Raw genomic sequence first — 26,726 nt, forward strand, 5'->3', positions numbered from 1 at the left:
CCCAGGTCCTGGTCCTTCCTCCAAGGCTGGCCCAGCACCCACTCAGGGCTTCTCAGAGTGAGATGCCCCTGATCCCTGGGCAGGGCGTGGAGGGCATGTTAAAGTGCAGATTTTGACTCAGGAGGTCAGGGCGGAGCCTGGATTTGGGGTTTCTCACAAGCTCCCAGGTATCACAGCTGCTCCTGCCGGCCTGCAAACCCCACATGGAGCTGCAAAGCCTGGTGGAGAAACCAGATCCTCAACCCCACCCTCAGAAGCCCACATGCTGCTCCTCCAGGAAGGGTGGAGTGCTGGAGGGTATGGGTGGTGAAGCCACTCTAAGAAACCCCGGCCTTAGAGACAGTGTTCTGTATGATGCAGGGAACCTAAGGTGGTGCTCTGGGACAACCTAGAGGGACGGGACAGGGAAGGAGGTGGGAGCGGGGTTCAAGAGGGAGGGGACATATGGGATGCCTTTCTCTCTCTATATATGTGCGTTTCCCAGGTAGTGCTAGTAGTAAAGAACCTGCCTGCCAATGCAGATGTAAGAGACAAAGCGTTCAACACCTGGATCAAGAAGATCCCCCGGAGGAGGGCATGGCAACCCACTCCAGTATTCTCGCCTACAGAATCCCATGGATGGAGGAGTCTGGCGGACTACATATAGGATAGATATACCTATATATCCCCATGTACCTATGGCTGATTCATGATGATATATGGCAGAAATCATCACGATATTGTAAAGTAATTATCCTCTAATTAAAAAAAAAAGAACACCAACCTCTGCCACCCCCTCTGTGTAGGCCATCCAGGACACCAGAGCTGCCAGAACATTTTATTAAGTTAAGAAGGCTCACGGAGCAGGAGAGAAATGCCTGCACAGGGCAGCTCCCACAGATCCATGCCCAGCACCCACTCAGAGGAGGGGGCAGGGCTGTGGGGACAGCTGCCGGCTCCCTCTGTCCATCTGTCCCTCTGTCCAGAGTCCCAGGGAGTGGGTCCCCCCCAGGGCAGGAAGTAGTTAGTGGGAGGTAGGGTAGGAAGAGGGTGGCCGGCTCCCTGCCTCTCCTACTGAGTCCACCCTGCCACAGCTACTGCCAGGCCTCCGCTAGACCTCAGACGGGGAGACAGGCCCAGAAGCCCAAGCAGGTGGCTGGGGACAGAGTAGGGGCTGGTGCTGGAGGCATGTGCCACCAGGCATTGCTCTTTAAAAAGTATAAAGTGTTTTTGGGGGAAAAAAAAAGGAAAAAAAAAATCTATATAAAAATCTCTTCACATATAAAATCCTGAAGAAGGTGCAAGGTAAGACCCAGTGCTAGGGGCGCGCTCAGATACGCAGAAAGTGTACGTGTGTGTGTGTGTGTGTGTATGTGTGTGTGTGCATGTGTGTGGTGGGTGTGAGTGCACGTGGGTGTGAGCCCACAGAGGGTGGGAAGAAAGCTTGGCTTCTGACGTCCGTCCAGCAGGGAAGGAAGACAATTGGTCCCCTTGGACTGGAGGGTCTGCAGCAGGCTGGACCACGAGGACCTAGAAGACAAGAGTGGAGGAATCTGCTAATTAGAAAAAAAACATGCACCCCAAAGTTCTCAGCAGCACTATTTACAATAGCCAAGACATGGAGGCAACCTAAGTGTCCATCGACAGGCAAATGGATAAAGTATACATATAGCAATACAATGGAATATTACTCAGCCATGAAAAAGAATGAAATAATGCCATTTGCAGCAACATGGATGTGCTACAGATTATCGTACCAAGTGGAATAAGTCAGATAGAGAAAGACAAATATCATATGATATCACTGGTATGTGGAATCTAAGAGATACAAAGGAATTTATTTACAAAACAGAAACAGACTCACAGACACAGAAAACAAACTTATGGTTACCAAAGTGGAAAGTGGGGGTGGGGGAGGAATAAATTAGGAGTTTGAGATTAGCAGATATAAACTACTATATATAAAATAGATAAATAATAAAGTCTTACTGTATAGCACAGGAAACTATATTCAATATCTTATAATAAAATATAATGAAAAAAATTCTGAAAAAGAACATATCTGTATTTCTATTGGGTTGGCCAAAAAGTTTGTTCCATAACACTTTATAGAAAAATGCAAACTTTTTGGCCAACCCAGTATATATAACTGCATCACTCTGCTATACACCAGAAACTAAAACAACATTGTAAATTGTAACACTGTAAACACTGTAAATCAACTACATTTCAATTTAATAAACAGAGCAAGAGAATCTGGCTAAGGCCAGGGAAGTGTGACCAGCAGGTCCTTCTAAAGCCTCTCGACCCCAAAGGCTGGGCCAGACCTGCTCCTCTGGGCTTCTCCCCATGCCTGGCCTGCAGGGTGGCCTCTCCTGAGTGCCTTAGGAAGTCCCCAAGGTCATGTTAGAAAGAGGAAGCTCCAGGTAGATAGGGCAGGAGGAAAAGCATCATAAAAATAGCTCAGAGGGATTGCCCAGGTGGTCCAGTGGCTAAAAGTCTGTGCTCCCAATGGAGGGAGCCTGGGTTCAATCCCTGGTCAGGGAGCTAGATCTGACATGCTATAACTAAGACCCAATGCAACCAAAAAAAGAAAAGTCTCAGACCCTGCTAAGTCAGGGATGACTGGGAGACTGAGTGGGACAGAACAAGGCCTCCAGTGATGTCTGGGGTGTGAAGCTCAGAGGAAGGAACCTGTGGGCGATTAGCACACACACCAGCGAGCTGTGCTGCTGGGTCTGATGAGGAGGTAGGCACACCCACACGGATCTGCCACCCAAGCCCAGGCCGATCAGTTAGGGCACTGCCAGAGGAGGGGCGTGGACGGTGCAGGGCTGCAGCTGTGGCTCTGTGTTAAGAAGCTTCCACTGTCACATGGCGGGGACAGGGCCGATAATCACAGACTTGAACTGGCTGGCCCACCTCTGAAGGAAACGCGCTCCAGCTCACAGAGCAGCCTCTGGGCGAGTCTGATGTATCCCTGGGACGGCCCCGAGTTGCCAGCGTCACTGTCCCCAATCCAGACAGGGAAATGGAGGCTGGGAGGAGGAAGTGCCCTGGCTCAGGGGGTGGCGCAGGCTTTCAGGTGCAGGTGAGCCTTGAGGTCACACCTCCAGGTCCGGCGCCCGTGACGGCCTCCCCCTGCCCGCCCTGCGGTGCCCACCCCGTGGGGCCCACCTCTACTCGGCCAGGCTATTGCGCACAGTCTCCTTCTCCTGCAGGGCAGCCATGGCGAGGCGCAGGTGCTCTTTCAGCTGCTCAATCTCCCGCTCCGAACGCGTCTTGATGTGGTTCAGCTCCACGTACACATCCTGGTACTTTCCCGAGGTGAAGCGCTTGTCCTGGGGGCCGGGGAGGCACTGTAAGGGCAGGGAGCCCTCCCTCCTGGCCCTGACCACCTGCCGGCACAAACAGCCAGGCCCTTCCAAGCCCCCAGGTTGGTTTTCTCCCTCTAGGTGGCCTCCCCAGAAGGCTCCGACACTCCATCCAGTGACACAGGTTTCAGCATCATTTTCATCCCATTTAAGATGAAAGCCGAGAGTCAGGGTGGTGAAACTTCTGTCCGAGGCCACACATGCAAGTGAGTGGCTGGGAGGGCAGGTCAGCCTGGCCCAGGGCTTGGGCCCCTTTCAGGAGTCTCCCAGAACCACCAACACACAAAGGGTTGTCAAAGACACATGGACACGGCACCAAGGGTGAGTCAGATTGGGCCCCAAATCTCAGTCCCCCAGCTCCCAGAAACACAGGTTTCTGGGAACGCATACTCCACACTGGAAGGACAGGGATTTTGGTCTGGCCCACAGCGAGTCACCCAGCACCCAGTAAAGTGCCGAGCACATAGTAGGTATTCAACAAATATTTTCTGATTAAATGCTAGGTTGGCCAAAAAGTTCATTCGGGTCCCTTCCACAAGATGTTATGGGAAAACCCAAAAGAACTTTAGGGCCAACCTAATAAAAACAAGGGTGGCCTGGAACAAATCACTTACCCTTTCTTAGCCTCAGTTTCTTTGTCTGTAAATGGGAATACTGACCCCTACAAGGAGGAGGCACAGGGAGGGCCTGATGAGGCCAGGAGTGGCCGGCACAGAACCGGCACAGGATGAGGGCAGAGCTGGATCCAGGGGCTCCCCACCCCTCTGGCACCCCACCTCCGCTGGCCAGGACTCACCTTCTGCATCATCTGGAGCTCATCCCGGAGGCACTGCACCTCCTTCTTCAGATACTGCAGCTCGTTCTCCTTCACTCGCAGCAGCACCTGAGGTCACAGGTTACAGGCTGACCTGGAGCCAGAGTCCAGAGCTACCCTGGCCCACCACACCCCAAAGCCTGACTTCTCCCTGCTTTGGGCCCCTAGAAGGCAGCTCCTAACCTGCACCAGGGTCCCTGGGGGAAGACTCCTCCAGGAAGGCCTCTCTGACTTCTCCTCGCTCTCTCAGCCCATCTGTACCATGTGAGTGGATATCTTATGGTCATCCCTGCTGTGGTCACGAACAGCACCAGGCCCTCAACTTGAGGGCAAAGATCATGAAAAGAAGCCACAGCATGGTCCTACTGTGAGCCAGAGAGGGCTGGGCTTCCTAATTAACCCCTCCCCCAACCCTGATGAGCAGGTACTGCTATTTTGACCTGACCAAGAAAGAGACAGTTTCAGCCAGGGTGAGGGAGACTTAAAAGCTTAAGGCTCTGGAGCCAGGCTGCCTGGTTCAAATCCCAGCTCCCAGACTGACAAGCCATGTGACCCTGGGCAAGGTAATTGACCTTCCTGTGTCTCAGTTTCCTCAACTGTAAAATGGGGACAGCAACAGCTGCTAGAAGCTTCAGTGATTTAGCAGATATAAGGGCTTATAGAAATGCCAGGCAGAGAGTAAAGCTGTGTACAGATTTTTGTTAAACACAACCAAAGACGAGAGTGATCCTGGGATCCCATATACTTTTTCTCATTCCGGCTTCTCTCAGTAAGGGAGGGGCTAGCTCCATTTTACAGATGAGCAACTAGGACTCAGAAAGGTGAGGTGACTTGCCATGGTCACACAGCAGGTAGGTGGTAGACTCAGGTGGAGAGCTTTCACCCAGGTGGCCCAGGAGTGCTGGGTGCACAGCAAGCCTCCTTCCAAGCTGCCCTGTCTCCTCCCCACTGCAGGGCAGACCCAGCCTGTCCAGGCACCCTCCCCAGGCCCCGGCCCCATGCCCCAGCTAGGAGGGCTGGCACAGGGTGGGGAGGTGTGGGCGCACCTCCAGCTCACAGGAGCTCCGCTCGCTGCTGCGACCACAGCCGTTGCCTGTCCCCTGAGAGGCAATGAAACTGCGCAGCCGGTCAATCTCCTCGGACAGGCGAGCATGCAGCTCCTGGGAAGGGTGGGGGGTGGTCAGTGGGCGGGGGGCGGGGTGCCCATGCCCCCCACCCCCCACCCCGGGGGGCCAAGGCCCACCTGGTTGCGGCGCAGCAGCTCCTGGCCCTCCTGTTGGCAGCGCCGCAGTGTGTGTTCGCGCTCCTCGGCCTGCCGCGTCAGGGCCCCGATCTCCAGGCACTTCTGCGAGTACTGCTCTGATAGCACCTGCAGCTCCCGCTTCAGCGCCTCCACGTCTGACCTGCCAGGGTAGAGTCAGGGAGGGTGGCCCAGGCTCTCTGGCCCTCGGCCAAGCCGGGTCAGGTCACGCAGACTTGAAGCAGCTCAGGACTCCTGATTCTCACCCTGGTTTTGCCTTCGGCCCACTGTGGGGCTGTGAGCTGGTGTGTCAGCCTCTCTGGGTTGCAGGCGCCTCCTCTGTGAGGGGGGTGGGCTGGAGAAGCCCACCTCTTCACGCCTCCGTAGCCCCAGCATTCCAGAGCTGTGCTCTGACAGGGAAGGACACCTACCGGCTTCTACTGTGGCCCCGCTCTGCATGTGAGTGTTAGTCACTCAGTCGTGTGCGACTCTTGTGACCCCATGGACTGTAGCCACAGGGCTCCTCTGTCCACGGGATTCTCCAGGCAAGAATACTGGAGTAGGTTGCCATGCCCTCCCCCAGGGGATCTTCCTGACCCAAGAACTGAACGTGGGTCTCCAGCATTGCAGGCAGATTCTTCACTATCTGAGCCACCAGGGAAGACCTAAGCCCAGCTCTAGGGGACACCAAAGAGGGGAAGAGAGGGTGGAGACTGAGACTGGATAGACAAGAAGGGGCCTGAGAACAGTTGTGCACACTGGTGCGGGGGGTCCTACCACTTCTGTTCCCTATGCCACATGACTGGAACAGGAATCCCAGCTGGGGGCAAGCTGACATGGTCCCCTGCCCAGGGGTCTCAGCCCAGGTCCCTCACTCATAACCAGCAGAGTGGACAGCTGGGCCCCCTGGCTCAGAGGGAGGCCCTGCCCCCAGGCTGCAGGGCTCCATCACCCAGTCTTACTGGTGCTGCTTCCGGAGGCCGTCTGGACCCTGCTGGAGAGTCCGTGTCTTATTCAGCTCCCGGCTCAGCTCCTCCTGGTAGGCTTTCTTCATGGCTTCAATGGCTGGAAGCAGGGCAGAGAGGTAGAAGGGAGATTGGGGAGGGGTCAGGAGCAACGAGTTCCACTTCCTCTGGGACTCCGCATGGAGACAGGAGCAGAAAGTGGTAAGCAAAGAGTGCTGGGCTGGGCTGTGTCATGGACTGAGTGGCTCTGTGTCATGGACTGAGTAGCTCTGGGTAAGCTGCTCAAGCTCTCTGAGCCTGTCTACCACAGGAGGATGACAGAACCTGTCTGAGGGACTCTGCTGGGGAGACACTTCAGTGTCTGACCGCCAGTACCTCTTGTTATTCATGATTTCTGGATAAGACTACACACAGTCCTCCCTGCAGAGCCTGGAAGGTTCTTTAACAAGGTCCATCTGCCTGGCCTGGCCTAGTAGTCAAGAACACTGGCTCTGTGGCCAGTACAAATTTATGTGACTTTGTGCAAGGGACCTAAAGCCTCTGTGCCTTGAATCCTTATCTAGAAAACAAGGATAACAAAAAACGCCTTTCCTCATGGGTTACTGGGAAATGTGTGTAGAGCATGCAGAACAGAACAATGTCTGGCACAGAGGCAGTACTCAGACACTGGCCCCCACTGGTTTATTTTCAGTCTGCAAGCCCCCAAGGACTGAGTCTCTCTCCACACTCACACGGTGTTATTGTGAGGATTAAACAAGTCCTCATTCATAGTCTTATCCATAATTCCAAAATCCAAAAGCTCTGAACACTGAAAGTGTTTCACAACTCTTTTGGTGCAATCCCCAACCTGAACAGACCCAAGGCTATTTCCGGTCATTATTATCCCACTTAAGAGCAACACAGAAATTTCACTGCAAAATCTTAGTGCTAGATTTCAAAGTGAAATCCAGACCCTGCTGGGGGAGGATATCCTGAGTTATCTTCCTAAAATGCAAAACACACTGACCCCAGGGTTTGGGACGAGGGGCCCTCAGTTTGAGTCCCTGAACACTGGTAGGTGGCAAGTTCCAAATCACGTGACCTCTTTCATCATTTCTATTATTCTGCAAACCCCATGGAAGTGTCTAGGATGTGCCAGACACACACAGCAGGTCTGCAGGGGACAGAGAGGGAGAGCTGGCCAGAACCTTGGGTATACCTGTTTCTGACTTGGAAGAGCAGAGGGAAGGGTTTAGAGCATGGCTTTGTAGTCAGAGAGCTCTGTGCTCCAGCTCCATCTTCTGATACCTCCAAGCTATGTCATCTGGGATAAGTTGCTAACTTCTGAGCCCCAGTTTCCTCATCTGTGAAATGGGTTCACTCCCTGGGCTACTGCAAGGACTAAGGTTGCTCATGTGTGTAACAGGGTTTGGTTAAATGCCAACACCTTTCCTTGCTCTCCCTTGGGTCCAGCCCACTGGCCCAGTGAGATGGCACTCATACAAGAGCAGGGTCTGCGGCTGACCAGTCTCTCCCCAGCACATGGCACGGATTTTTGGCTGTGGAAAACAAACACACACTGCAGCTCAGTGTGTGTGTGTATGTGGCTAGAGGTGGACCTCCCAGTAGCCACAGGCCCTTGAGGGAAAAGACTCTAACCCTAACTCATGGTCTGTGTGTAGGGGGAAATCAATTATTGCCTTGGTTTCCCCTTTGCAAGTAGGGTTAGAGGCCGTATCTAGGGGCTCCTGACCCCTCACCCCAAGTTTGGCACCAGACCCTCATCTCTTATTTAAAGACCTCCAGTCAAGAGGAGCCACAGCTTGGAGGCTCATGGGGCCAGGCCCTGCTGTGCCGTTCCTGCCCGGGGTCCTCACCCGAGGCCGTGGCCGCTGTCTCCTCAGCCAGAAGCCACTCCTTCTCCTGCTGCAGCCGCTGCAGCTCCCGCTCGTGGTGCCGCTGTAGCTCCTGCATCACCTGCTGGTGCGAAGACTCCATCTCTGCCAGGCTGCGCTCGCATGCCTCCTGCAGGTGGGAAGCCAGGCCGTCATGGGGCTGCCCCCATGGTCTAGGTAGTGCCGCTTTCCTAGCCTGAGGCAAGAAGCCTCGGGGGCAGGCCTGCCCTGGTCCAGGCCTCACCACCTCCCCCTCAAGACCCTGGCATCATCAGCCTGTATCTGCCCCTGCTCCCCGCCAGCCACAATCCCCAGCCTGTCATTCTGCTTCAAACCCTTCTGGGCTTCCCATCCCGCAGAGCAAGTCCCTGCTCCAGTGTCTGCCAACCCTGATGGTCTCAACCTAAGCCCTCCCCAACCAAGGAACATCATAGCTACTTAAAAAAGAAACAAAACAAAACAGCTCATGGCATGTTCACACCTCTGAGCTTTAGCTCACGTTATTCCTGGAACTTTCTTTTACAACTTTCTCTTCCCGGGTAATCCACTTGGCCTGCAGCCCGGCTTAAATATCCTCCGAGCTCTAACTCTGGTCAGCCTTTCCCCTGTTTTTAAGGGCTCTGCTTCTGCCAGATTATAAATTCCGCCCCCACCACAAACAAAGATCTGATACAGCTCAGAGTCCCTGGGGTCTAGGCCAGGCCTGACTTGTGGCAAATGCTGAGTAAGCAAATTGAAATTGATGACTTAGCACAAAATGGGGCTGTGTAGACAAGACCGGCAAGTTTTCAAATGACTGATAATACCCACTGCTGGGAGAGTCAGCTGCAACCGGGTGTGTGGAGGGCAGTTTGGTGGTGTCATCAAATTTTAATGACCCTTTAACCTGGCAGGTCCACTCCTAGGAATGACCCCACAGAAAGTCACGCATGTACAAAGACTCTTAGACAAGGGTATTGCCTGTGGCCAGGTTGGTAACAGATGAAAACTGGAAACAAGCTAAGTACCTAACAGGGAAGCCCTTAAATAAGTTATGGGATTGCACTTTACAAAGGATCCGGGCAGCTGTTAAAAGACAGAGCTGCCCACACAGACTGCTGTGGAAAGGTGTCTCGAAAGTTAGGTCATGAAAACTGGTTTCTGATGATACAGGTGATGTGACCCCATTCACGGACCAAAAACACTTAAGAGCTGTAGGTCTAAGTACCTGTGCATAATGACACAGAAAAAGGTGTACAAGGCTACCCTAGAAAATAGAGTGGATGACCATCCAAAGATGTCCACGCCCTACTCCAAGAACCAGCAAATGTGTTACCTTACACGGCCCAGGAGACTAGAGATTGCTAATCAGCTGACCTTAAAATAGGGAGATTATCCTAGATTATCCTCTGGGCCGAAAGTAATCACAGGGTCCTTGGATGTGAAAGAGGAGGCAGGAGAGCAGGGAGAGGGAGAGGGGACTAAGGCAGGAGCCCAGTGGGAAGTGAGAAGGACCGGACTCTCCCGCATGAGTTCTGAAGATGATGGAAGGGGCCATGAGCCAAGGAATGCAGGCGACTGCTGGACACTAGAAAAGGTGAGGAGACGGAGCCTCCCCGGAGCCTACGGAAAGTAACGAGATCCCCTGGATGCCTGGATTTTATTGATAGCCTGGGGAGACCCACGTCAGACTTCTACAGAACTGACATGATTAACGTGTGTCACTTATGTTTCTGGCAATTCATCACAGCTGCAACAGAAAACTATACAGACATGCTCAGAAGGTAACCAAGGTAACCCCTGGGGGTGGAAGCAGGCAGGGGAAGGAGAGCTCACACATTTGTTTCTAACCTTTTGTTTGAAATTATTTCTGAAAATGTAAACAAATTTCTTACATGATTAATATATGTTTAAGATCATTCAAAAGGGAAGGGGAAGAGCCAAGGGAGAAATGGGAGGTACAGATAAGAGACCCGATGCAGGTAAGAGGCCAAGTCCTCCCCCAAGGCACAGGGCACCTCACAGCTGGGGACAGAGGATGACCCCCACCTCAGCAGCAGCCACATCTGGGGGGCTGCATGGGCCAGTCTGGGGAAGGACAAGCGCCAGGTCTCTGGGATCCAAGTGTTCCAAGCTGTGGGCAGGGGACACCTGTCTCATTGAGCCTCTGTGCCTGTCCTCTGTGTGTCCCCTCAGGTAGGGAATAGAACACGGCCTTGGGAGTTCCACAGACTGGGTCCTAGTCCTGGCTGTACCACGGAGTGAACCCGAACAAGCCTGTTCCCTCTCTCAGCCTCAATCTCCTCATCTGTAATACAGACCCCATGAGACCAACTCGCAAGGCTCCCTGAGCTAAGTCAGCATTCATTGTAGAGACCACCCACCTGTAGAGACAGGAGCCTACAGGAGATGGGACTGCTGTTCTTAAAGAGCCACATCAGGCCGGCAGACCCGGCAGCCAATAGGGCGTCCAGAGGCTGATGTCAGGAGGTGGGCACTAGCCCATGAGGAGGGGCTCCTAGAAGGCCAGGCCACTGCTCCCTCTGACCTGCCTTTCTGAGGGCCCAAGTGTATTGGCTGCCACAACTGACGTGGATCAAAGTAGGTAAAGAAGTGCCAGTGGCCCCTACAGCAGTAGGCACTGAAGCCCCAGGTCCCCTGGCTGCTGTCCTGCGGTGGCAAACCCCACAAGCTGGAAGGGGGCATCCCCTCGGCCTGAGACATCAGGCTTGGGAATCGCTGCCCCGCTGTCTCCTGTCTAGGGTCCACTGACTCTCCAGCTGCCTCCCCTGGGGCCTGAGGGGACACAGATGGTCCAGCTTCTCTTTTCCAGTACCCTCCCCTCCCCTGCCTTGAGCTGTTTCCCCATTATGCCCTTCTCACCCCCCCTTCCACCTGCTACCCCTGCCCATCCCAATCTAACAGGATGAAACGCTGACAGCCTTGGGGAGCCCAGCGGGCGCCTGGGGACCAGGAAGCCAGGACTGCAGACACAGGTCTGCTGCCAGCTTGGAGGGCTCGCCTCCTCTCTGGGTCTCCGTTTCCCCATCTGTACCCTGAGAAGTCAGAGCGGTGCTTTTCCAACTTCATTTTAGTGACAGAAACCTTCCTGCAAAGGGAAACTAATGCAGGTTCTAATAGTCAAAGACAGTGCTGCTCCGGGACCGGCAACTGTGGATGGACCTCATCCACCCAAAAAAAGGCAGCCTCTGGGGTGTCCAAGGGGTCCACCAAGCTCAGTCTGAAGCCCTCTGGAGTGGGTAGGGGAGGCATCTCTAAGGTCCCCGGAGGCCTCAGGTGGTGGTGCTGGCCCCCACCCTATCGAGAGATGCCCCACCCTCCTCTGGCCTCCAGGGAGCCCTGAAACAATAACTGGGCCCTTCCTTTCCCCCTCCCCACGTGATCCCCAAGCTCACCCTCCACAATACACCGCCAACTCCCCTCAGCCCTGGTCTCCCTTCAGCTGAATGTTCCAGAACCACTCAGCCCCAGATGGCCCCTGGCCTTGCATGGCGGCCCCAGCTCCCGGCCAGCTCCTCTCTGCCTTCCTCGAGGCAGTGGGCCAGCCTGAAGCTCCCCTCCCCCTGCTTCGCTCCCCCCCACTTCAGCATTGTCCTAGCTCCTGGTGCTAGTGATGGCTGCAGCCTCTCCCAGACTCTGCACACTAACCCCACCTTCCTGATGTCGCGTCCCAGACCCCAAACCTCCTTAGGTGTGTGGGTTGTGATCCCAGCTTCTCAGCTTGGCAGTGGGAGTCTCCTTGATAAACACTCAGCAGCCCTCCCCCTCCTACCTCAGCCCCCACTCCCACCCCCAGCTTCAGGAACACTTCCTGAGAGCCCCATGCTCCCTCGGAACCTCTAGAAGGCCTCGCTGCCCAGAGCCTGGGACCCCAGCCGTCTTTTTTTTTTTTTGCTTCAGGCAAGGGTGTGCTAGCTGGGGAACAGCAATTGTCAAATTTTTAGGAATTCTGTGGTGCAGCTATTTAGCATAGCTGTTATTAGAAATTATATAAACTTATAATTAGTTACATTAAAAACAAGGCTGAGGGACTTCCCTGGCAGTCCAGGGAATCTGCCTTTCAATGCAGGGAACACAGGTTTGGTCCCTGGTAGGGGAACTAAGATCCTACATGCTGAGGGACAGCTAAGCTGTGCGTTCCAACAAGAAAGAAGCCGGTACACAGCAATGAAGAGACTGAAAGCAGCAGCTAACACCCAACGCAGCCAAAAACAAATAAGTGTTAAAAAAACAAAGCTGATACGCAAGATTCATTACCTCCTAATTATCTCACTGCATTTTATTATTAGCTATGCTCTGAGGTTATTTACATGTCCTGTGTCTGCAGGGTGGAAATGCCACATGATGGTCGGTGCCCAGTTTCCCAACTCTGTTCAGGGACATCAGCCATTGCAGGAATATTTACACCATGGAAACTGGTAAACGTTACAAATCAGAGCTTGATTTACTGTTCTGTTGATTGTCCAGACTTAACCAAATGATGAGGAAAAGCTATTAACGCTCACAGTACAGATTAAACTTCAAAGTGTGCACTAGCTCTGACTGCCACATTGTACACAGAACAAAAACCTAAGAAATGTCCTTAAAAGAATATTTTCAAATAGTCTCAACAGTAAAGTATCCTTCAGTTCAGCAAAGAAGTTGCTCATGATATTGACCAAGTAAAGTTTAAGCCTATATCTGGCTGTCTTACTCATTCACACACACAAAAATGCCAACCAACATTCATGTTAGAATGACACTCATTTGTCAGTTTGCTGTGGATACGAGCATTTGGAGAAAACAACAAAAGTACTCTGAGAAAAATCAATTTGCAATATGGAATTCACAATAGAAGCATGATGTATTTTTTTATTTGTAAGTTGCACACTAAACATGCTCTATATCAGTAAAATTTACAATAAACATATATAAGTGTGTCAGTGTGTACATGCACACGTATTTTTTCTGGAGAACTAGTTGTCCCAAACATGACAATCAAAAGTGTCTCTGGACACGGCCAAAATGTCCCCAGGGGAATAAAATCAACCCTTGTTGAGAGTCGCTGTCCTAGGCAGGCCGTGCGTCCCCCGAGGGCCACTGGAGGCACCCATGTCCTGTAGACCACCTTGCGCAGGGCCTCCACCTGGCAGGATGTCCCCGTGTTTAGGGAGCGACTCCCAGGGGCCTAGCCTTCCCTGGTGGCTCAGCTGGTAAAGAATCCGCCTGCAATGTGGAAGACCTGGGTTCGATCCCTGGGTTGGGAAGATCCCCTGGAGAAGGGAATGGCTACCCACTAAAGTATTCTGGCCTAGAGAATTCCATGGACTGTATAGTCCAGCAGGTTGCAAAGAGTCAGACACAACTGAGCGACTTTCACTTTCCCAGGAGCCTGCCCACTGAGGGTCCCATGCTCCATCAGGCCCCTCTTTCCCAGAGCAGTACAGAGGAAGGGAGTCTAAGTACAGAAGGTCACATGGGGGCTCACGCATGGGCTCTGCAGTCAGCTGGACCCAAGTTCAAATCCCACCTCTGACATCTGCAGGCCAGTTGACCTCAGGCAAGTCACATACCCTCTCACAGCTCAGTGGCCTTGTCTGCAAAATGGGCACAGTCCTCATGTCCACCCTCTGGGGAGATTAAGTGAGATGGTGTACATCAAAGGCCTCACCCGGGTTCCGCTTTGGTACAGGAAGGGCTCCCAGAATATCAGCTGTTTTCTCAAAACACGGCAACCAGAAACCTGTCCCCACCCCCCAACACAATAGCTCCACGGCCTTACCTGTGAGATGTAGCCGGGGGGTATGTGGCCGTCCTCCTGGGACTTGGGTGCACCCTGAGGAGCCTCCCCTTGGAGACGGCATGCCTCGAGCTGGGCACGAAGGGACTGGACCTACGGGGATGGGGGGAGGCAAGGTCAGTGAGGGTCTTGAAGGGGGAATGGAGCTGGTGCGACGAAGTGGCCCTGGTGTGGACACACAAGCAAGGGGGATGTTCCAGATACTTCCTGGATGGCCAGGTCAGGGACCCAGGAGAGCGCTAGCCCAGAGAAGAAGGCTCAATAGGGTTGGGAGCGGAATACCACGGTCACAGATATTTACCTATTATATAGGTGGGAGGAAACTTCTTGAAGCTTCAGTTTCCCATCAGTGAAACAGTGAGGCGGTATACCCTATGGGACCATGAAACTGCCATGTGACCAGGTGAGGACTGCATGAGCCAGCGTAAGGAGAGCCTAGTACAAGGCTTGGTATGCAGAAGGTGTTCAATAAATGGTTGCTCCCTTCTCTTCCCCCTTCCCTTCTCTGGGATTGCTGAGGACAGAACAAAGATGGGGAAAAACAAAAACAAAAAATCCCCAAGGTCCAGGAAAGAAGTCTCCAGTTTACAAGGCATCTGAAGTGTCAGTGGCTCACGGTTGAGTTCCCCAATCACTGTAGGTATGCAAGAACTATGCTTTAGCATGAGTGCAGGGATGTTAAGGGCACTGGTGGGGTGAGGAGGCTTCCAGAGGGCAGCTGTGCCCGCCTACCTCCTTCTCCAGCGCCTCGTGGCTATCGCTCGGGGCCCCCCGGCGCTCCCCGCGGCCTTGGTTGAGCAGGGCGGTAAGAGGCACCCGCTTGTTCTCCCGAAGGGGCAGCTTCTCCAGCTCCTGCCACTTCTTCTCAATCTCCTCACTGAGCCGGCTCTGCTGGTCCTCGGTCAGGGGGGCGCCCAGGACCCGGCGCGAACCCTCGCCTGCTGGTGTCTCTGCGGCCCGGCTGTCCGTGGCCTCGAACCACTTGCGTCGCTCCTCAGAGCGTTGGGCCAGGTCCCGCTCCAGCTCCTCCTGCTTGGCCGGGCGGTCGAGGGCGCGGGCCGGGGTGCGGGCCCGCTGCGGGGAGCCCTGAGTCAGCGGGGAGAGCTCCACGTAGTCCAGCGACTGCCGCTGCCCGTCTGCCTTCCGGGGGCCACCCCGGCTGATGACCTCAGAGCCCACCCGCTGCTCCCCTGCCTTCAGGGAGCCCTTTGGGGTGCCGTAGCTGTGCAGCGTGTTCTCCTTGTTGCAGTCCGAGAGCCTAGGGGGCCAGCAGAGCCACGTCAGGTGGGACCTGGCCTGCTCGGTCCCAAAGCAAGCACTTCTGGAGTGTGACTCGTGTGTCAGGGCCTGGGGACAGACCCCAGTGGAGGAAGCAGGTGAGAACTACCGCTCCATCATTAACAGCTCCTGGGAACCATCCCAGCTCCGCCACTTCTAGGGAACCTGGCCGCCCTCTCTAAGCCTCAGTCATCTCATCTGTAATATGGGACAACAATGCCTCTTACAGGAGAGACGTGAGGACTAGATGAGTGAATGTGTTCAAAGCAACCAGGAAGGGCTTTGCGAATGGTGGTGGCAGCATTAGTGTTAAGGGAGTGGTGGGAGATAAGGCCCTGGGTTCAAGAGGCTCACAGTGGAATAGGGGAGATGCCCAGGGTCACTGCAGGTGAGGTGAACAGTGGCCTCTGGCTGCACAGGCACAAACTGTGGAGACACATAACAACCGTCAGCTCCCTTCTTCTTCCATAGCAACACTGGGTATGTGGTCACCTGGCCAGAAACTAAAGTGTCCCTTGCCGCTACAAGTGGCCATGTGACTACTCTGCCCAGTGCACGTGAGAAGCAGCACCCTTCAAAGGACCAGGCGTGCCCTGGCCTGGCTCCTGGCCTGGACCCATGAGAATGTGAGCAGTGTTCTGGCCCAGAGGCAAGGCTGGGGGCTAGGGGCCGCACAGCAGCCCCACCAGGCCTGGGCTGGAGTCTGACCCTCTCCCTTGCATGAACCTGTGGTTGGGGTTTCTTTGCTATAGCAGCGAAGCCTATACAGTAAATCATAGTCCAGCTGCACAGTGGGCAAGAGCTTATACAGCGCCTCTGTGCAAACCTCACACCACAGCTGGTGTGACAGGTGAGGAATATGAAACTCAGTCCAGACAGCAACTGGCCTAAGGTTGCCAGCCAGGGTGTGGCCAGGCAGGCGGACACATACTCTGTGCCCCCTCAATACCACGCTTCAGTTTCTGTTGCCCAACAGCCAGAGTTTCGACCCTCACAGGCATCTGGGCTTTTTGTTTGTTTAAAAAGATGCTTACTTAAATTTATTTTTATTTACTTCTGGGCCGTGCTGCGTCCTCTGTTACATATACGTGCCGCTATGAGATTTTTAGCTCCCTCACCAGGGATAGAACCCATGCACCCCTGCAGTGGAAGCACAGAGTCCTAACCACTGGACCGCCAGGCAAGTCCCACATCTGGGGTTTATCCTGCGTGGGGTCTCTACCACCAGGTCACTGAACCCTCCTGTCCCTCTCCCCACAGCGACCTCCACAGGGAGTGGGTCCCCCACCCAGACTAAGTAGCCACCCCCTCTCTTGACACAGGCTGACACAGCCCCCTAGGCACACAATCAGCCACCTCACGGGCCCTTTGACTCAGCGGCACTTCTCCAAAGAGCCAAGGCCTCTCACCACCCTTTCAGGGTGGGATGAGAGTCAACCTCCAGACCTCAGGGTATTTCTGGATGAGTGCCACAGGTACCCACTGCCCCCTCCCCCTCCCTATTTTGTTGGCAGAGAAACTGAGGCCCAGGGCCCTCAGGTGAGCACTGGCTACCCATTCAGGATGCAGGGCGGGGGGGATGGTAAGCGCCTCCCCAAAGGCCCTGGTCCAGCCCAGCACATACTTGGTGACATCTGGGGCTGAGGTGGGACGCACAGTCTTCCTCAGAGCCTCGATCCAGTTCCTCCGGATGCCCGAGGTCATGGCCGACAAGGTATAGACAGCGTCTTTGGTCTGCAAGTCCACCCCACAGGTAGGTTACCACCTGGCCAGCTTCCTTGCTCCCTCCCCACTCTGGGCCCCAGGGAGGTGCCCTCCCCTCCCAGGGGCTGGTATCTCAGGTCTTGAGTCTGGAGGTGAGCAGAGGATGAACACCCTCCCCTCCTCGCCTCGGAAGAGCCCCGTCCCCTCCACAGTCTCGCCAACATTCGAATCGGCTTGCCAGTGATGCCTGGGATTGCCCCAGACAAGCTCAGTGTCTGCAGCAGAGCTTCCCGCTGGCTCTGAGGACAGGGTCTCTGGGGAAATGAGTGATGGGAGCCAGTCTGGTGAGCCACACTCCACCCCTACACCTCCTCTGGGGGGCCCTCCAGGGATACCGCCCCCAACTGCCCACAGGCTCACGTGGATCTGGAAGCCATAGTTGCGCTGCACCGCGTACTCGGTGACGTCGGTGCAGGAGCGCAGGTCGATCTCGCCATCCAGCTCATCCGCCTGCAGCAGGAGGGCTCATGATGGTCCATGGACTCCAGTGATCCCTCCCTGAACCCCCTGACTCCCTACTAGGGGTCCCCTGGAACCTGATGGGGGAAGGAGCCCTCCCACTTCATTGTCTCACCTCCTCAGCGGTGGAATCCCGGTAGTACTTGAGGCTTGAGTCGGTCAGCACAAACCAGTGCTTCTTCCACTGCGAAGGAGAGATGGCGGTGGGTAAGGGTCGGGGGCATGGAATGAGTGTGTGTGTGTGTGTGTGCGCATCATTCCACAGGCATCTTGGGTGCTGCCAGGTCAACTGTTCTGCTTGCAGCAGGTGCCTGGCACCTTCACCAGCTGGGCTGAGGAGCAGGGGTCAGAGGACAGTGCAGAGTCACAAAATCCACATTTGTAGTTAGCCCCTCCATTCCTTCTCTGAGCCTCGGGAGCAGCATCTGTGAAATGGGTTGCCTTCTCCTAACCACACCCTCCCTTTCTTTCTGAGAACCCTTCCCTGATTTGTTGATAATTCCATAGGCCTCCTGATCCTTTCGGCCAAGATCATCAAAGCTCCTATATGCAAATCCTGCCCAGTGCAGTCCAGGAAGGGACTGTGACCTGTGTAAGGCCATTTGCCTAGCAAGCCAGGGGCCAGGACTTCAAAAGTCTTCTTCCATATGCTACTCCTGGATCGATCACCCCAAAGCCGAGGACAAGTCTCCCAGAGAGCAGGACCAGAAGGGGGCCCAAGGAGAAGTGTCTGAGAGCTGGTCATATTCTGTTTCTTGACCTAGGTGCTGGTTACATATATGTGCCGCTATGAGAATGCATTATCTGTACATTTATGATGTGGGTACCTTTCTGCAATGCTTCTCTCTGCTGCAGATGGGGTTAGGTTAGGAGAGGGGTGGGGGCATCAGAACAGCCTGATATGAAAGTGCCAAGCTCAGCTCATGTCCAGGCTTCTGGCCACTCACTGGAATGCCAGTCAAGATCCACCCACTGCCAGGGTCAGCCCATGTCCTCCGCACTCCCCTGCATCACCAAGCTCTGATTGTTAATACTTCAAGTACTTGGTTTTCTTTCCTCAAGAAGATGGTTAACTTTTCAAGGATATGCCAGGATGATACTTTCTACTTCTTTCCACACTAGCCTCCCATAAGAAATAGGACTTTAGCATCCAAGAGACCAGGGTAACAACTATTTTATCCCTTGCTAGCTGTGTGTCTTTAGTCAAGTGTCTCAACCTCTCTGAGCTTCAGTTTTCCGACTTGTAAAGTAGGGCTGAGTAGTCCCTAAGCCTCCTGGTGAGGTCAGAAATTCCTAACCTTCCCCGGAATGTCTCTCATGGCACCTGGCGTGCGTTCAGGCGCCAGGACGCTGGGGATTGTCCTGAGAGACTGGCCCTCTTAGAACCACGCTGCTCTTCTGAGTGACCCAAGCTGCTACACAGGACAACTGTTCCTCTGTAAAGTGGGGCAGGGGTTCAGGGCCAAAAGATCTCTTAGGCCCTTTCAGGCTTGGTCTACGACTGCCTGGGATGGCAGCTGGCTGGAACTCTGTGGGCCTCAGGTGCCCCAAGTTCTAGGCCTGGGTTTGCCCAAGGTGCTGCTGGGCCTGGAAGAGATCAAAGCCCTTGTGGGCCTGTCTCCTGTCTGTGCACCAAGGGGTTGGGCTGGCTGAACTCCCAGGGCCCTTCCAGCTCGGACATTCCAAAACCCTGTGAAAGAGAATGAGTAATGGCCAGTTCTGGGTGGGGCTCATAATCTCTGCCCTCCAGAGACCCTGGGTGGGGAGGCTGGGAAGGGTCACTGGCGGGATGCCCGGCCTTGTGTGAGCCTGGAGCCCAGCCACCAGGGGGCTGGCAAGCAGGCAGCGGGTTCAGAAGGTTGTGGACTAGAGGGAATAAAACATGTGGGTAGGGAATACAATGAGATTCCCTTTGGCTCCAAGCCCTCCGTGGCATGCGGGCTGCATGCAGACTCAAGCTGCGGGCGCATGCAGGACCCGGGCAAGGAGATGTCCCCTCCCAGGCTGGGTGGGCAGGAGGCCAGCTCCACCTCCAGCCTGGCAGCCAGAAGGGTAGAATGGTGAAAAGCTACTGTCCCTTCTGGCTCTAAGGATGCACACAGTAGAGAAAGGGAAGGGTGATTACCTGAGGCCCAAGCGGGCACTGAGGGCTCTATGGAACATCTTATGTGCTTGTGACCCACTCTGTGACTCTGTTATCCAGCCTGGAAAGAATTCTCACTACCCAGCATGCCCATTTCACAGATGAGGCCACTGAGGCTGGAAGAAGCTGTGACTCACTCAATGGGGCCCCTGGTTGGTGAGACTTCAAGGAATGTCCTCTGAGCCCCCAACCCAGGGTTGGGGGAGCTGCTGCATGGCTGAGTCTTTGGGAATCTGTATACATGTCAGGCTGGATGATCTCTGTGAACCCTTCCATTCCAGACCCTCAGATACCCAGCCATGGTCATCAAGAGGTGAGAGGGCCAAGGGGCTCTTAGTGAGGAGAGAGAACGGGGTGCAGGGCATGAAGGGCCAAGAGGCTGCCATCCTGGTGACCTTTACATACTGCAGGCTGCTTCACAAAGCTGAGATGACTAGCAGCCTCTGGCCTCCTACCCCACAGCCCAAGGCCTTCTTTCCAGCAGGATAAGAAACATCCCCCTCAGGGTTCCCGCTCTGGCCCTCACCCTCTAACCCCTCCACCCAGAAGCTAGGGTCTCTAAATGGCTGGACAGGCCAGGGAAGCTGCTCAGCCGCCTGGGCAGCCCCCAGGACCCTACAGGGCCCTGCAGCAACCCTACTTCCCACCCCCTACCCCTCACCTCACCCCACCCCACCCCACCGCAGCCCTCCTACCTCTCCAGGCTCATCCAAGATAGACATCCATCCCTTCTTGAAGTTTAGCAGATCGGGCTATGGGGAGAGGGGGTGGCAGGTGAGTCAGGCCCAGCGAGAACCAAAGGGGCTCATCCTACCTGCTCTAAGTCCTATAAGAGTCCTGGGGAGCCAGGGAGGAAGGTTGAGGACCCAGATAACCCCCTAAATCCAGGCAGGCTCCCAGCCACTGAAGCAGCCTTGGTCCCTTTCCTGAACATCCGGCAGCCTCTGAGAGGTGGGCTGGGTGATTGGCCGTCCACCACAGACCTTCGAGCTCCCCTCCCGCCAGCCTGCTTCGTCACCTGAGTGTGGAGGAGAGGGAGAGAGAGGGGGGAGAAAACTCTGCCTGGAACAAGGAACCCTTACAGAGCTCAGAGGACAGGCCAGACCAGCAGGGCTGAGAGAACTGTCCAGTTCCTCTCACTGAGGCCCAGGCAGATAATGCCCTAATGATCTTACCCACTCCCAACCCACTAACCCTCCCATGATCCAACCAGTCCTGCCCTTCCTCGTCTCCTGGAGACCCTGAAAGATGGAGCCAGGCCCAGGGTGTGGTCTGAGACCCCCTGGGCCCCCACAGCTCTTGGAGGGGCTAGAGAGAGGGTACCTCAGTTCTGGCAAGTCCTACCTGCCAAGTGCTGCCCAGGGGGACACAGCCCTGGGGTCTGGGGGCTCCCAGCTGTAGCATGTTCCATAGGGACCTGGAGCTACGTCCCCCCCCGCCTAGCCCCAAGGACAAAGCTGCTCATCTGGGCATTTTCTCTGGCCAGGCCAATCCTCAGACCTTCCTGGCCTGCTGGGGAGGCTGCTGTCTCTCGTCTAAGCCCCGGTCCCCCTGCCGTCTCAGGTCCTGCTCACTGGTGGACCAAGCTGGCCGGCAGGGAGGAGGCGGCCACCTGTTGCCATGGCTCTGAGCCCACCTATCAGCACCTGCATCACAGCTCCACCGGGCCAAGGTGTCTGGTTGCGTGGCGGGAGCGGGTGGCATGGCTCAGCGGGGTGGACGGTGACAATGGTTGGAAACCTGGAAACTGGAGCCACCTGACCTGGCCACCTGCCCTGACCCACCTTACTCCGAGGAAGCCCCATTCTCCTCTTCCTCCGGTAGAGGAAGAGGCCTGAGAGGGGCTTGGGCCAGCAGCCTGGACCTCCTGAGCCATCCCCAGCTATGGCCTTGGGACCAGGGCCCCTGGATCTCAGCAGGCTGGCGGCCCAACCCCTGCATCATGCCCCTCCCTGCAGACCTGTCTGACGGAAGGCACACGGGCTCTGCTCAGACCTGGGAAACCCCAGGCTGTGTACGCCCTGTCTGCTTTCTCTTCTTCCCTGCCCTGTTCCCCACGTGGGCCAGAAGCTGCCCAGGGTGGTTCCAAGCTCAGACTGAAGACCAATAGCCACGCTCAGGGCCACCAAGTCATCTGGGTCCATGTGCAGACAGGGGCCTCCCGTGGCTGCAGGGCCTGGCATGCTATGACCCCAGGGGAAATCTGCTGATTAAATATCCACCCTCTTCTACCTCCCTGATCTAAACTCCTGTGCTTTGGGGGCCATTCCCACCCCACCTTCTGGCAGCTGAGGAGCCAGGCTTTTTAGGATGGACCACAGAGCTGGCATCACTGTGCAGACTTGGGGAGGGCTCCCCGGGAAGGACCAGCTGACCACCCAATCAAGACAGCCAAGCTGGGGCTGGGAAAGTCATGGGCTTTCAGGGGCTGAGGAAGGGCAGGAATGATAGGCTGGGACCCCGAGGGCTGCCTGGGAAGCAGAGTGACCTTCCTAAGTCACATCCCCTCCCTGAGCCCGGATGTTTGATGTGGCAAATGATTGGGGGGGGGGGGTTCCTGCCCTCCCCCAAGTTCCATGAGAGAACTGAATGGGCTACACACAGAGACACTGGTACCTGCATACCACACACACACCCCATCAGGCATGAGATGGCATGGTGACCTTGGGGTGAGAAGGCCACCAGTGTGACTTTTTAAACCTGCTGGCGGGCGAGGTCCTGCAGTTACCTGGGAAGCCCCCAAGAGTCAAAAGGTCAGACAACCTAACTCTCTGCCTCCTGTAACTTCAAACATGGCTGCTCAGCCCCAGATACCTTCCCTCCACCTGCAGGAAGCTCCCTTCCCCCTTTTTCTCCTTCTAGAACACCAATAGGACCTTACAGCAGCCCTCCCTCCTTTGACCACAGGTCAACTCTGCCTCAAGCCAGCCTGGACCACAGACACCGACCCCTGTATGCACGCTCTGGCAGGGGACTCGCTCCGAAAGGCCTAGTGTCACAGGCCCACCTCAAACCCTCAGGGATGGCTTCAGAACAAGGTCCGGCTACCTCAGGACAGAACGAAAGCCTCAGCCTGGCCTCACCCCTGCTTAGGGGGCCCCATGTTTTACGTCATCACATTTCCCCTCTGATCCCCAACACACCAGGACTGGGGCCCTCCACACACACCTGTGTCCTCTGCTTGAAATACAAGGCCTCCTCTAGCTCCTTCACCCAGGCAAACCCCTTCTCATGCCTTGAGACCTGGATTCATTGCCACCTCTGAGGCGCCTTTCCCAGTACACACCACACCAGACTTCCCAGGGCTTCTGTGGCATCTGTGATCGTCCTGAAGCCACTCACTTATCCCTCACAGACTAGACCAGAAGCAACTCCATCAGGGACACACGCTGTTCACCCCTCTCCAAGATCTCAGGACTCAGGGGACATTCATACAAATTTCTTTCTTCCCTTCTTTCTTTTCATCTCTCTCTTATTTTTTTGAACCAGGCCCTGTCCTACACCAGGAAATCAGCGGTGAACAAGAGATGCAGCTTCTGCCCTGGTGGAACTCTGGAGACAATAAACAAGTGAGCAGGTATATAATTTGATGCCAGGCAGCGGCTGGGGATGAAGCTCCAGGGGCAAGGCTGCACCCGGCTAAGGCAAAAGGAGGTGGAGCAGAGCCTAACTCCAGGCCCAGCTTCCTGAAGCCTCTAAGCATTTACACGTTCATAGTACCTTTGCCACTTGCTCGCTCAGATTTCTGAGGTCGAAGTCAGGGAGATGGGGCCAGGAGAGAGGAAGAGGATGTGAAGAAGCAATGGGCAGGACACCAGCCTGGAATGGGCTCAGGTCTGAGGGCAGCCAGGATGAATCCGGTAAACACTGTCAAAGGTCATTACGAACCTCCTCTCTGCTCCATAACCTTTCATGGCTCCCCAGTGCCCCTGAACAAGCCCAAGCTGCTCTTCCTGGCCTCTAAGGCCCTCCTTCCCAAGTCCTTTTTCTATGTTTTCACCATTTTATTCCCCAAATACGGCCACCAGCCTTGGTCCACACTGTACCCCCACCCTCCCTCCCATCCCTCTCCATTTGACAAAGTCCCATAGTCCCAGGAGGTCATTTCCCTCAGGGAGCCTCTTCCCACCAGCAGGGATGGGCCCCCACATGCTGCTTCTGGCAGCCTTACCCAAGTTCAGCATGTGCTTCCCCAGGAAAGGCAACTATGTACATTTATCTGATCCTGAGACAAAACTGGGACAGACCAAGTTACAAATTCTGGCTCAGCCAGCGCTGGCCGTATCACCCAGGGCATGTAAGTTCACTACCTACAGTGTGAACTCATCGGAGTCCTCATCGGTTAGACCGGGAGTTACCATCAACCTGCAGGGATCGAAGCTGGTAAGTGACAGCACCCAGTTTCAGGGCCTGGCAGGCACCCCGCAGGCAATGCAACCATTCTCCACTAGCCTAAGGCGGGGATGGGGGGGGGGGTGGAAGACACTGACTCAGCTCCTCCCCCCACATCCCTCTCTACTCCCTGACAGGGGAGGGGAGGCTGCTGACAACAGGAAGGGCCAGTAGAGAGGTGGCAGGATGTGCAGAGGCTGAGGAAGTCCAGGCAGTGAGCAGGTCATTGCACTTAGGAGGCAGGGGCCCTGCGTACACCCACGCTGCTCAACTCCCCCCAACTCTCCTCACCAGGCTGTCAGAGCCTCCCTAAGGCGCCTGCCAGAAACCAAAAGCAGTCCTGCCCCTCCCTTCCAGAACATCACAGTCAAGGGGCCAGAGTGACCTGGAAAAGGGCTACTCCTTCCCTTACACTCAGGGTAACCTCTGGCAACTCACGGACGCCCCTCCCCAAGCCTCAGTTTATTACACTGCGGAACGGGGCTATTGGTGAACTCAGCTAAGAGACGCAATATGATAATTAAGGTACAAGTACTGATAGAGGTTGGGTATGGCTCATCCCCAAGAGAAAGACAAATCCCTGCCACCGTGTTCCTCACTCCCAATCGCTGGCCTGCCCCACCCAAGGTCCCAGAGCCACTGCGAAGTGGCAAGTCCAGGAAGCACGGTATCCTGCTACTTCAGAAGTCCCAGGATGGGCTCCAGAGGCCCCTTTTCACCCAGCCAACCTGCGCCCAGCGCCCACAAGGGCGGACAGGCTTCCTAGACCCGCACCAGCGAGACCCATTCCAACCAAGGGAGCGCCTCTCTCCAGCCCCTGGCGAGACCCAGACCCAGGCCAGGCCCATCTCCGCTCCTCCCGCCACCCAGAACCCTGGGAGACCCTTAAGGACCTGGCGCAACTTGGGGGGAATCAGATCAGGTTTTCACTAAGGGGAGCTGGAGAAGAGAAGGGGAAAGGGCCACCCCGAATCTGTCCATGATTGGACCCGCAAAAGTTAGGGGGTGGTGCCTGAGAGCGAGAGTTCCCATCTTCTCTGGGTGGGGGTTGCCCGGGCTCCTGGCTCGGAAAGGTGAGGCCGGGGGAAGGTGAGGCAGGACAGCCGGCCCGTGCGGCCGGGGTCGCCCTTCTTCCGGCCGAGACCTCTTCGCGCCTCCGGGAAGTGAGGAGGGGGTTGCCCAGAGGGGAGCGGCGCGGCTCCGGCTCTGGCTGTCGCTCTCCTCCCGGCCTGGGGGTGCAGCACTCACCGTCATGTCGGCACCCAGGGGCGGCGAGAGGAGGAGGCAGGAAGGTGGAAAAGGCTCTCGGGCCGGGCTCAGCGGAGCGGGAATCCCGCCGCCGCCGCCGCCGCCGCCGCCGCCGCCGCCCCTCTCGGCCGCCAGCCGCCGCTCCTCCCGGCCCTTCCCTTCCCCGGCGCTGCCCCGGCCCCTTCCATCCGCCCATAAAACTTTTTTTTTTTTCAAACTTCCTGGGAGGATCCGGAATGGCCAATGGGCGGCGGGGTAGCCGGGACAAACAGCGGCGGGGGCCGCTGGCGGGCCAATGGGAGGGCGGGAGAGGCCCGGAGGCGGGGCCTCTTGCGACGGGACGGGCGAGCGGGGGCGGTCCCCGGCGGGGCTGATGGGGGCGGAGGGAGCGGAGGGGGCGGAGAGAGCGGAGGGCGGGCCGGGCTCTGGCCCCGGGGGCGCGCTGGGAGGAAGGAAGGGCCCAGCGTGCAGGTGACTCCGTCCGGCCGCTGCGCGGGAGTGCGGGGTGGGGGCAGCGGGGTGTGGCACCCTCGTCGCCCAGCAACGGTTCCCCCGACCCAGTCGCCAGGCGCCAGACGGGAGCGATGGGTCCATAAGGGCTCTGCCTCTCGATTTGGTGACGACGCGGGCAAAGCATCCAATACTACCAATTCAGCGTGTCCCACTCGCCCAGCCCGGCTATGTAATGGACTTTCGTCCTTAACCACAGACCCGACAAGGGGGTGTCCTTGCCTCCCTTTTACTAATGAGAAAATGAAGACTCAGAGAGGTGAGCCAACTTGCCCAAGATCACACAGGAAGAAGAGGCGGGGATTCGTAACAAGTAAGAGTGGGCGCTAGTGGTAAAGAACCCGCTTGCCAACGCAGGAGACACAAGAGACACGGGTTCCATCCCTGGGTTGGGACGATCCCCTGGAGGAGGGCATGGCAACCCACTCCAGTATTCTTGCCTGGAGAATTCCATGAACAGAGGAGCCTGAAAGTTTACAGTTCATAGCGTCACAAAGAGTCAAGCAACTTAGCACAATCTAAGCGCAAAGTAAGTTCTAGAATCATAGGGCCTTCCTATTTAAATGACCCCTCCTCACAGGGAGTCTTTCTCAGCTTAAGAACCTCGTTTTGTGTTCTTGGGTGTGGACTATACTGTTTCTCTTTCCCAAAGCACTTGGTGGTTTTTAAGAGGTTCTTTGCCTGCAGGAGCTCCTCTAAGCCTACAGCTGAGGAGGGACTGTGATGGAATTTGTTGCTAAGTGCATGGAATGGCTTATGGAGCATTGTGACTCAAGCCCTGTGTTACCTTAAGCAAAGTACTTAACCTCTCTGTGCCTCAACTTCACCTTCTGTAAAATGTGATGATGCTATGATCTCACAGGCGGCTGTAAGGATTAAGTGTTTAAGTAAAGCACCTAGAACACCC

The 26,726-nt window shown here is 55.6% G+C and overlaps 1 protein-coding gene across 1 annotated transcript; it reads right to left on the minus strand.

Annotated features, from left to right (window-relative positions):
* Window positions 1-803: 803 nt before the first annotated feature.
* On the minus strand, window positions 804-25,516 carry LOC120857666 (TRIO and F-actin binding protein). Its single transcript, XM_040233347.1, has 14 exons — window positions 25,310-25,516; window positions 20,365-20,421; window positions 17,642-17,710; window positions 17,428-17,517; window positions 16,928-17,037; window positions 14,758-15,283; window positions 14,008-14,118; window positions 8,229-8,376; window positions 6,370-6,472; window positions 5,411-5,570; window positions 5,214-5,327; window positions 4,150-4,236; window positions 3,157-3,320; window positions 804-1,509 (listed from the first exon to the last, which is right to left on the minus strand). The coding sequence occupies exons 1-13, from the start codon at window positions 25,313-25,315 to the stop codon at window positions 3,159-3,161; spliced, it is 1,743 nt and encodes a 580-aa protein (XP_040089281.1). The 5' UTR covers window positions 25,316-25,516; the 3' UTR covers window positions 804-1,509; window positions 3,157-3,158.
* Window positions 25,517-26,726: the final 1,210 nt, after the last annotated feature.

This window comes from Oryx dammah, unplaced genomic scaffold (genome assembly GCF_014754425.2).
Source record: "Oryx dammah isolate SB20612 unplaced genomic scaffold, SCBI_Odam_1.1 HiC_scaffold_29, whole genome shotgun sequence".
In the NCBI taxonomy this organism is placed as follows: domain Eukaryota; kingdom Metazoa; phylum Chordata; class Mammalia; order Artiodactyla; family Bovidae; genus Oryx; species Oryx dammah.

Excerpts from the sequence above, each read along its gene's own strand:
- LOC120857666 (XM_040233347.1), bottom strand. Across the intron at positions 14,119-14,757 it reads ACGAGGCGCTGGAGAAGGAG|GTCCAGTCCCTTCGTGCCCA; the intron begins GTAGGCGGGCAC and ends CCATCCCCGTAG. Across the intron at positions 5,328-5,410 it reads AGCTGCTGCGCCGCAACCAG|GAGCTGCATGCTCGCCTGTC; the intron begins GTGGGCCTTGGC and ends CACCCTTCCCAG.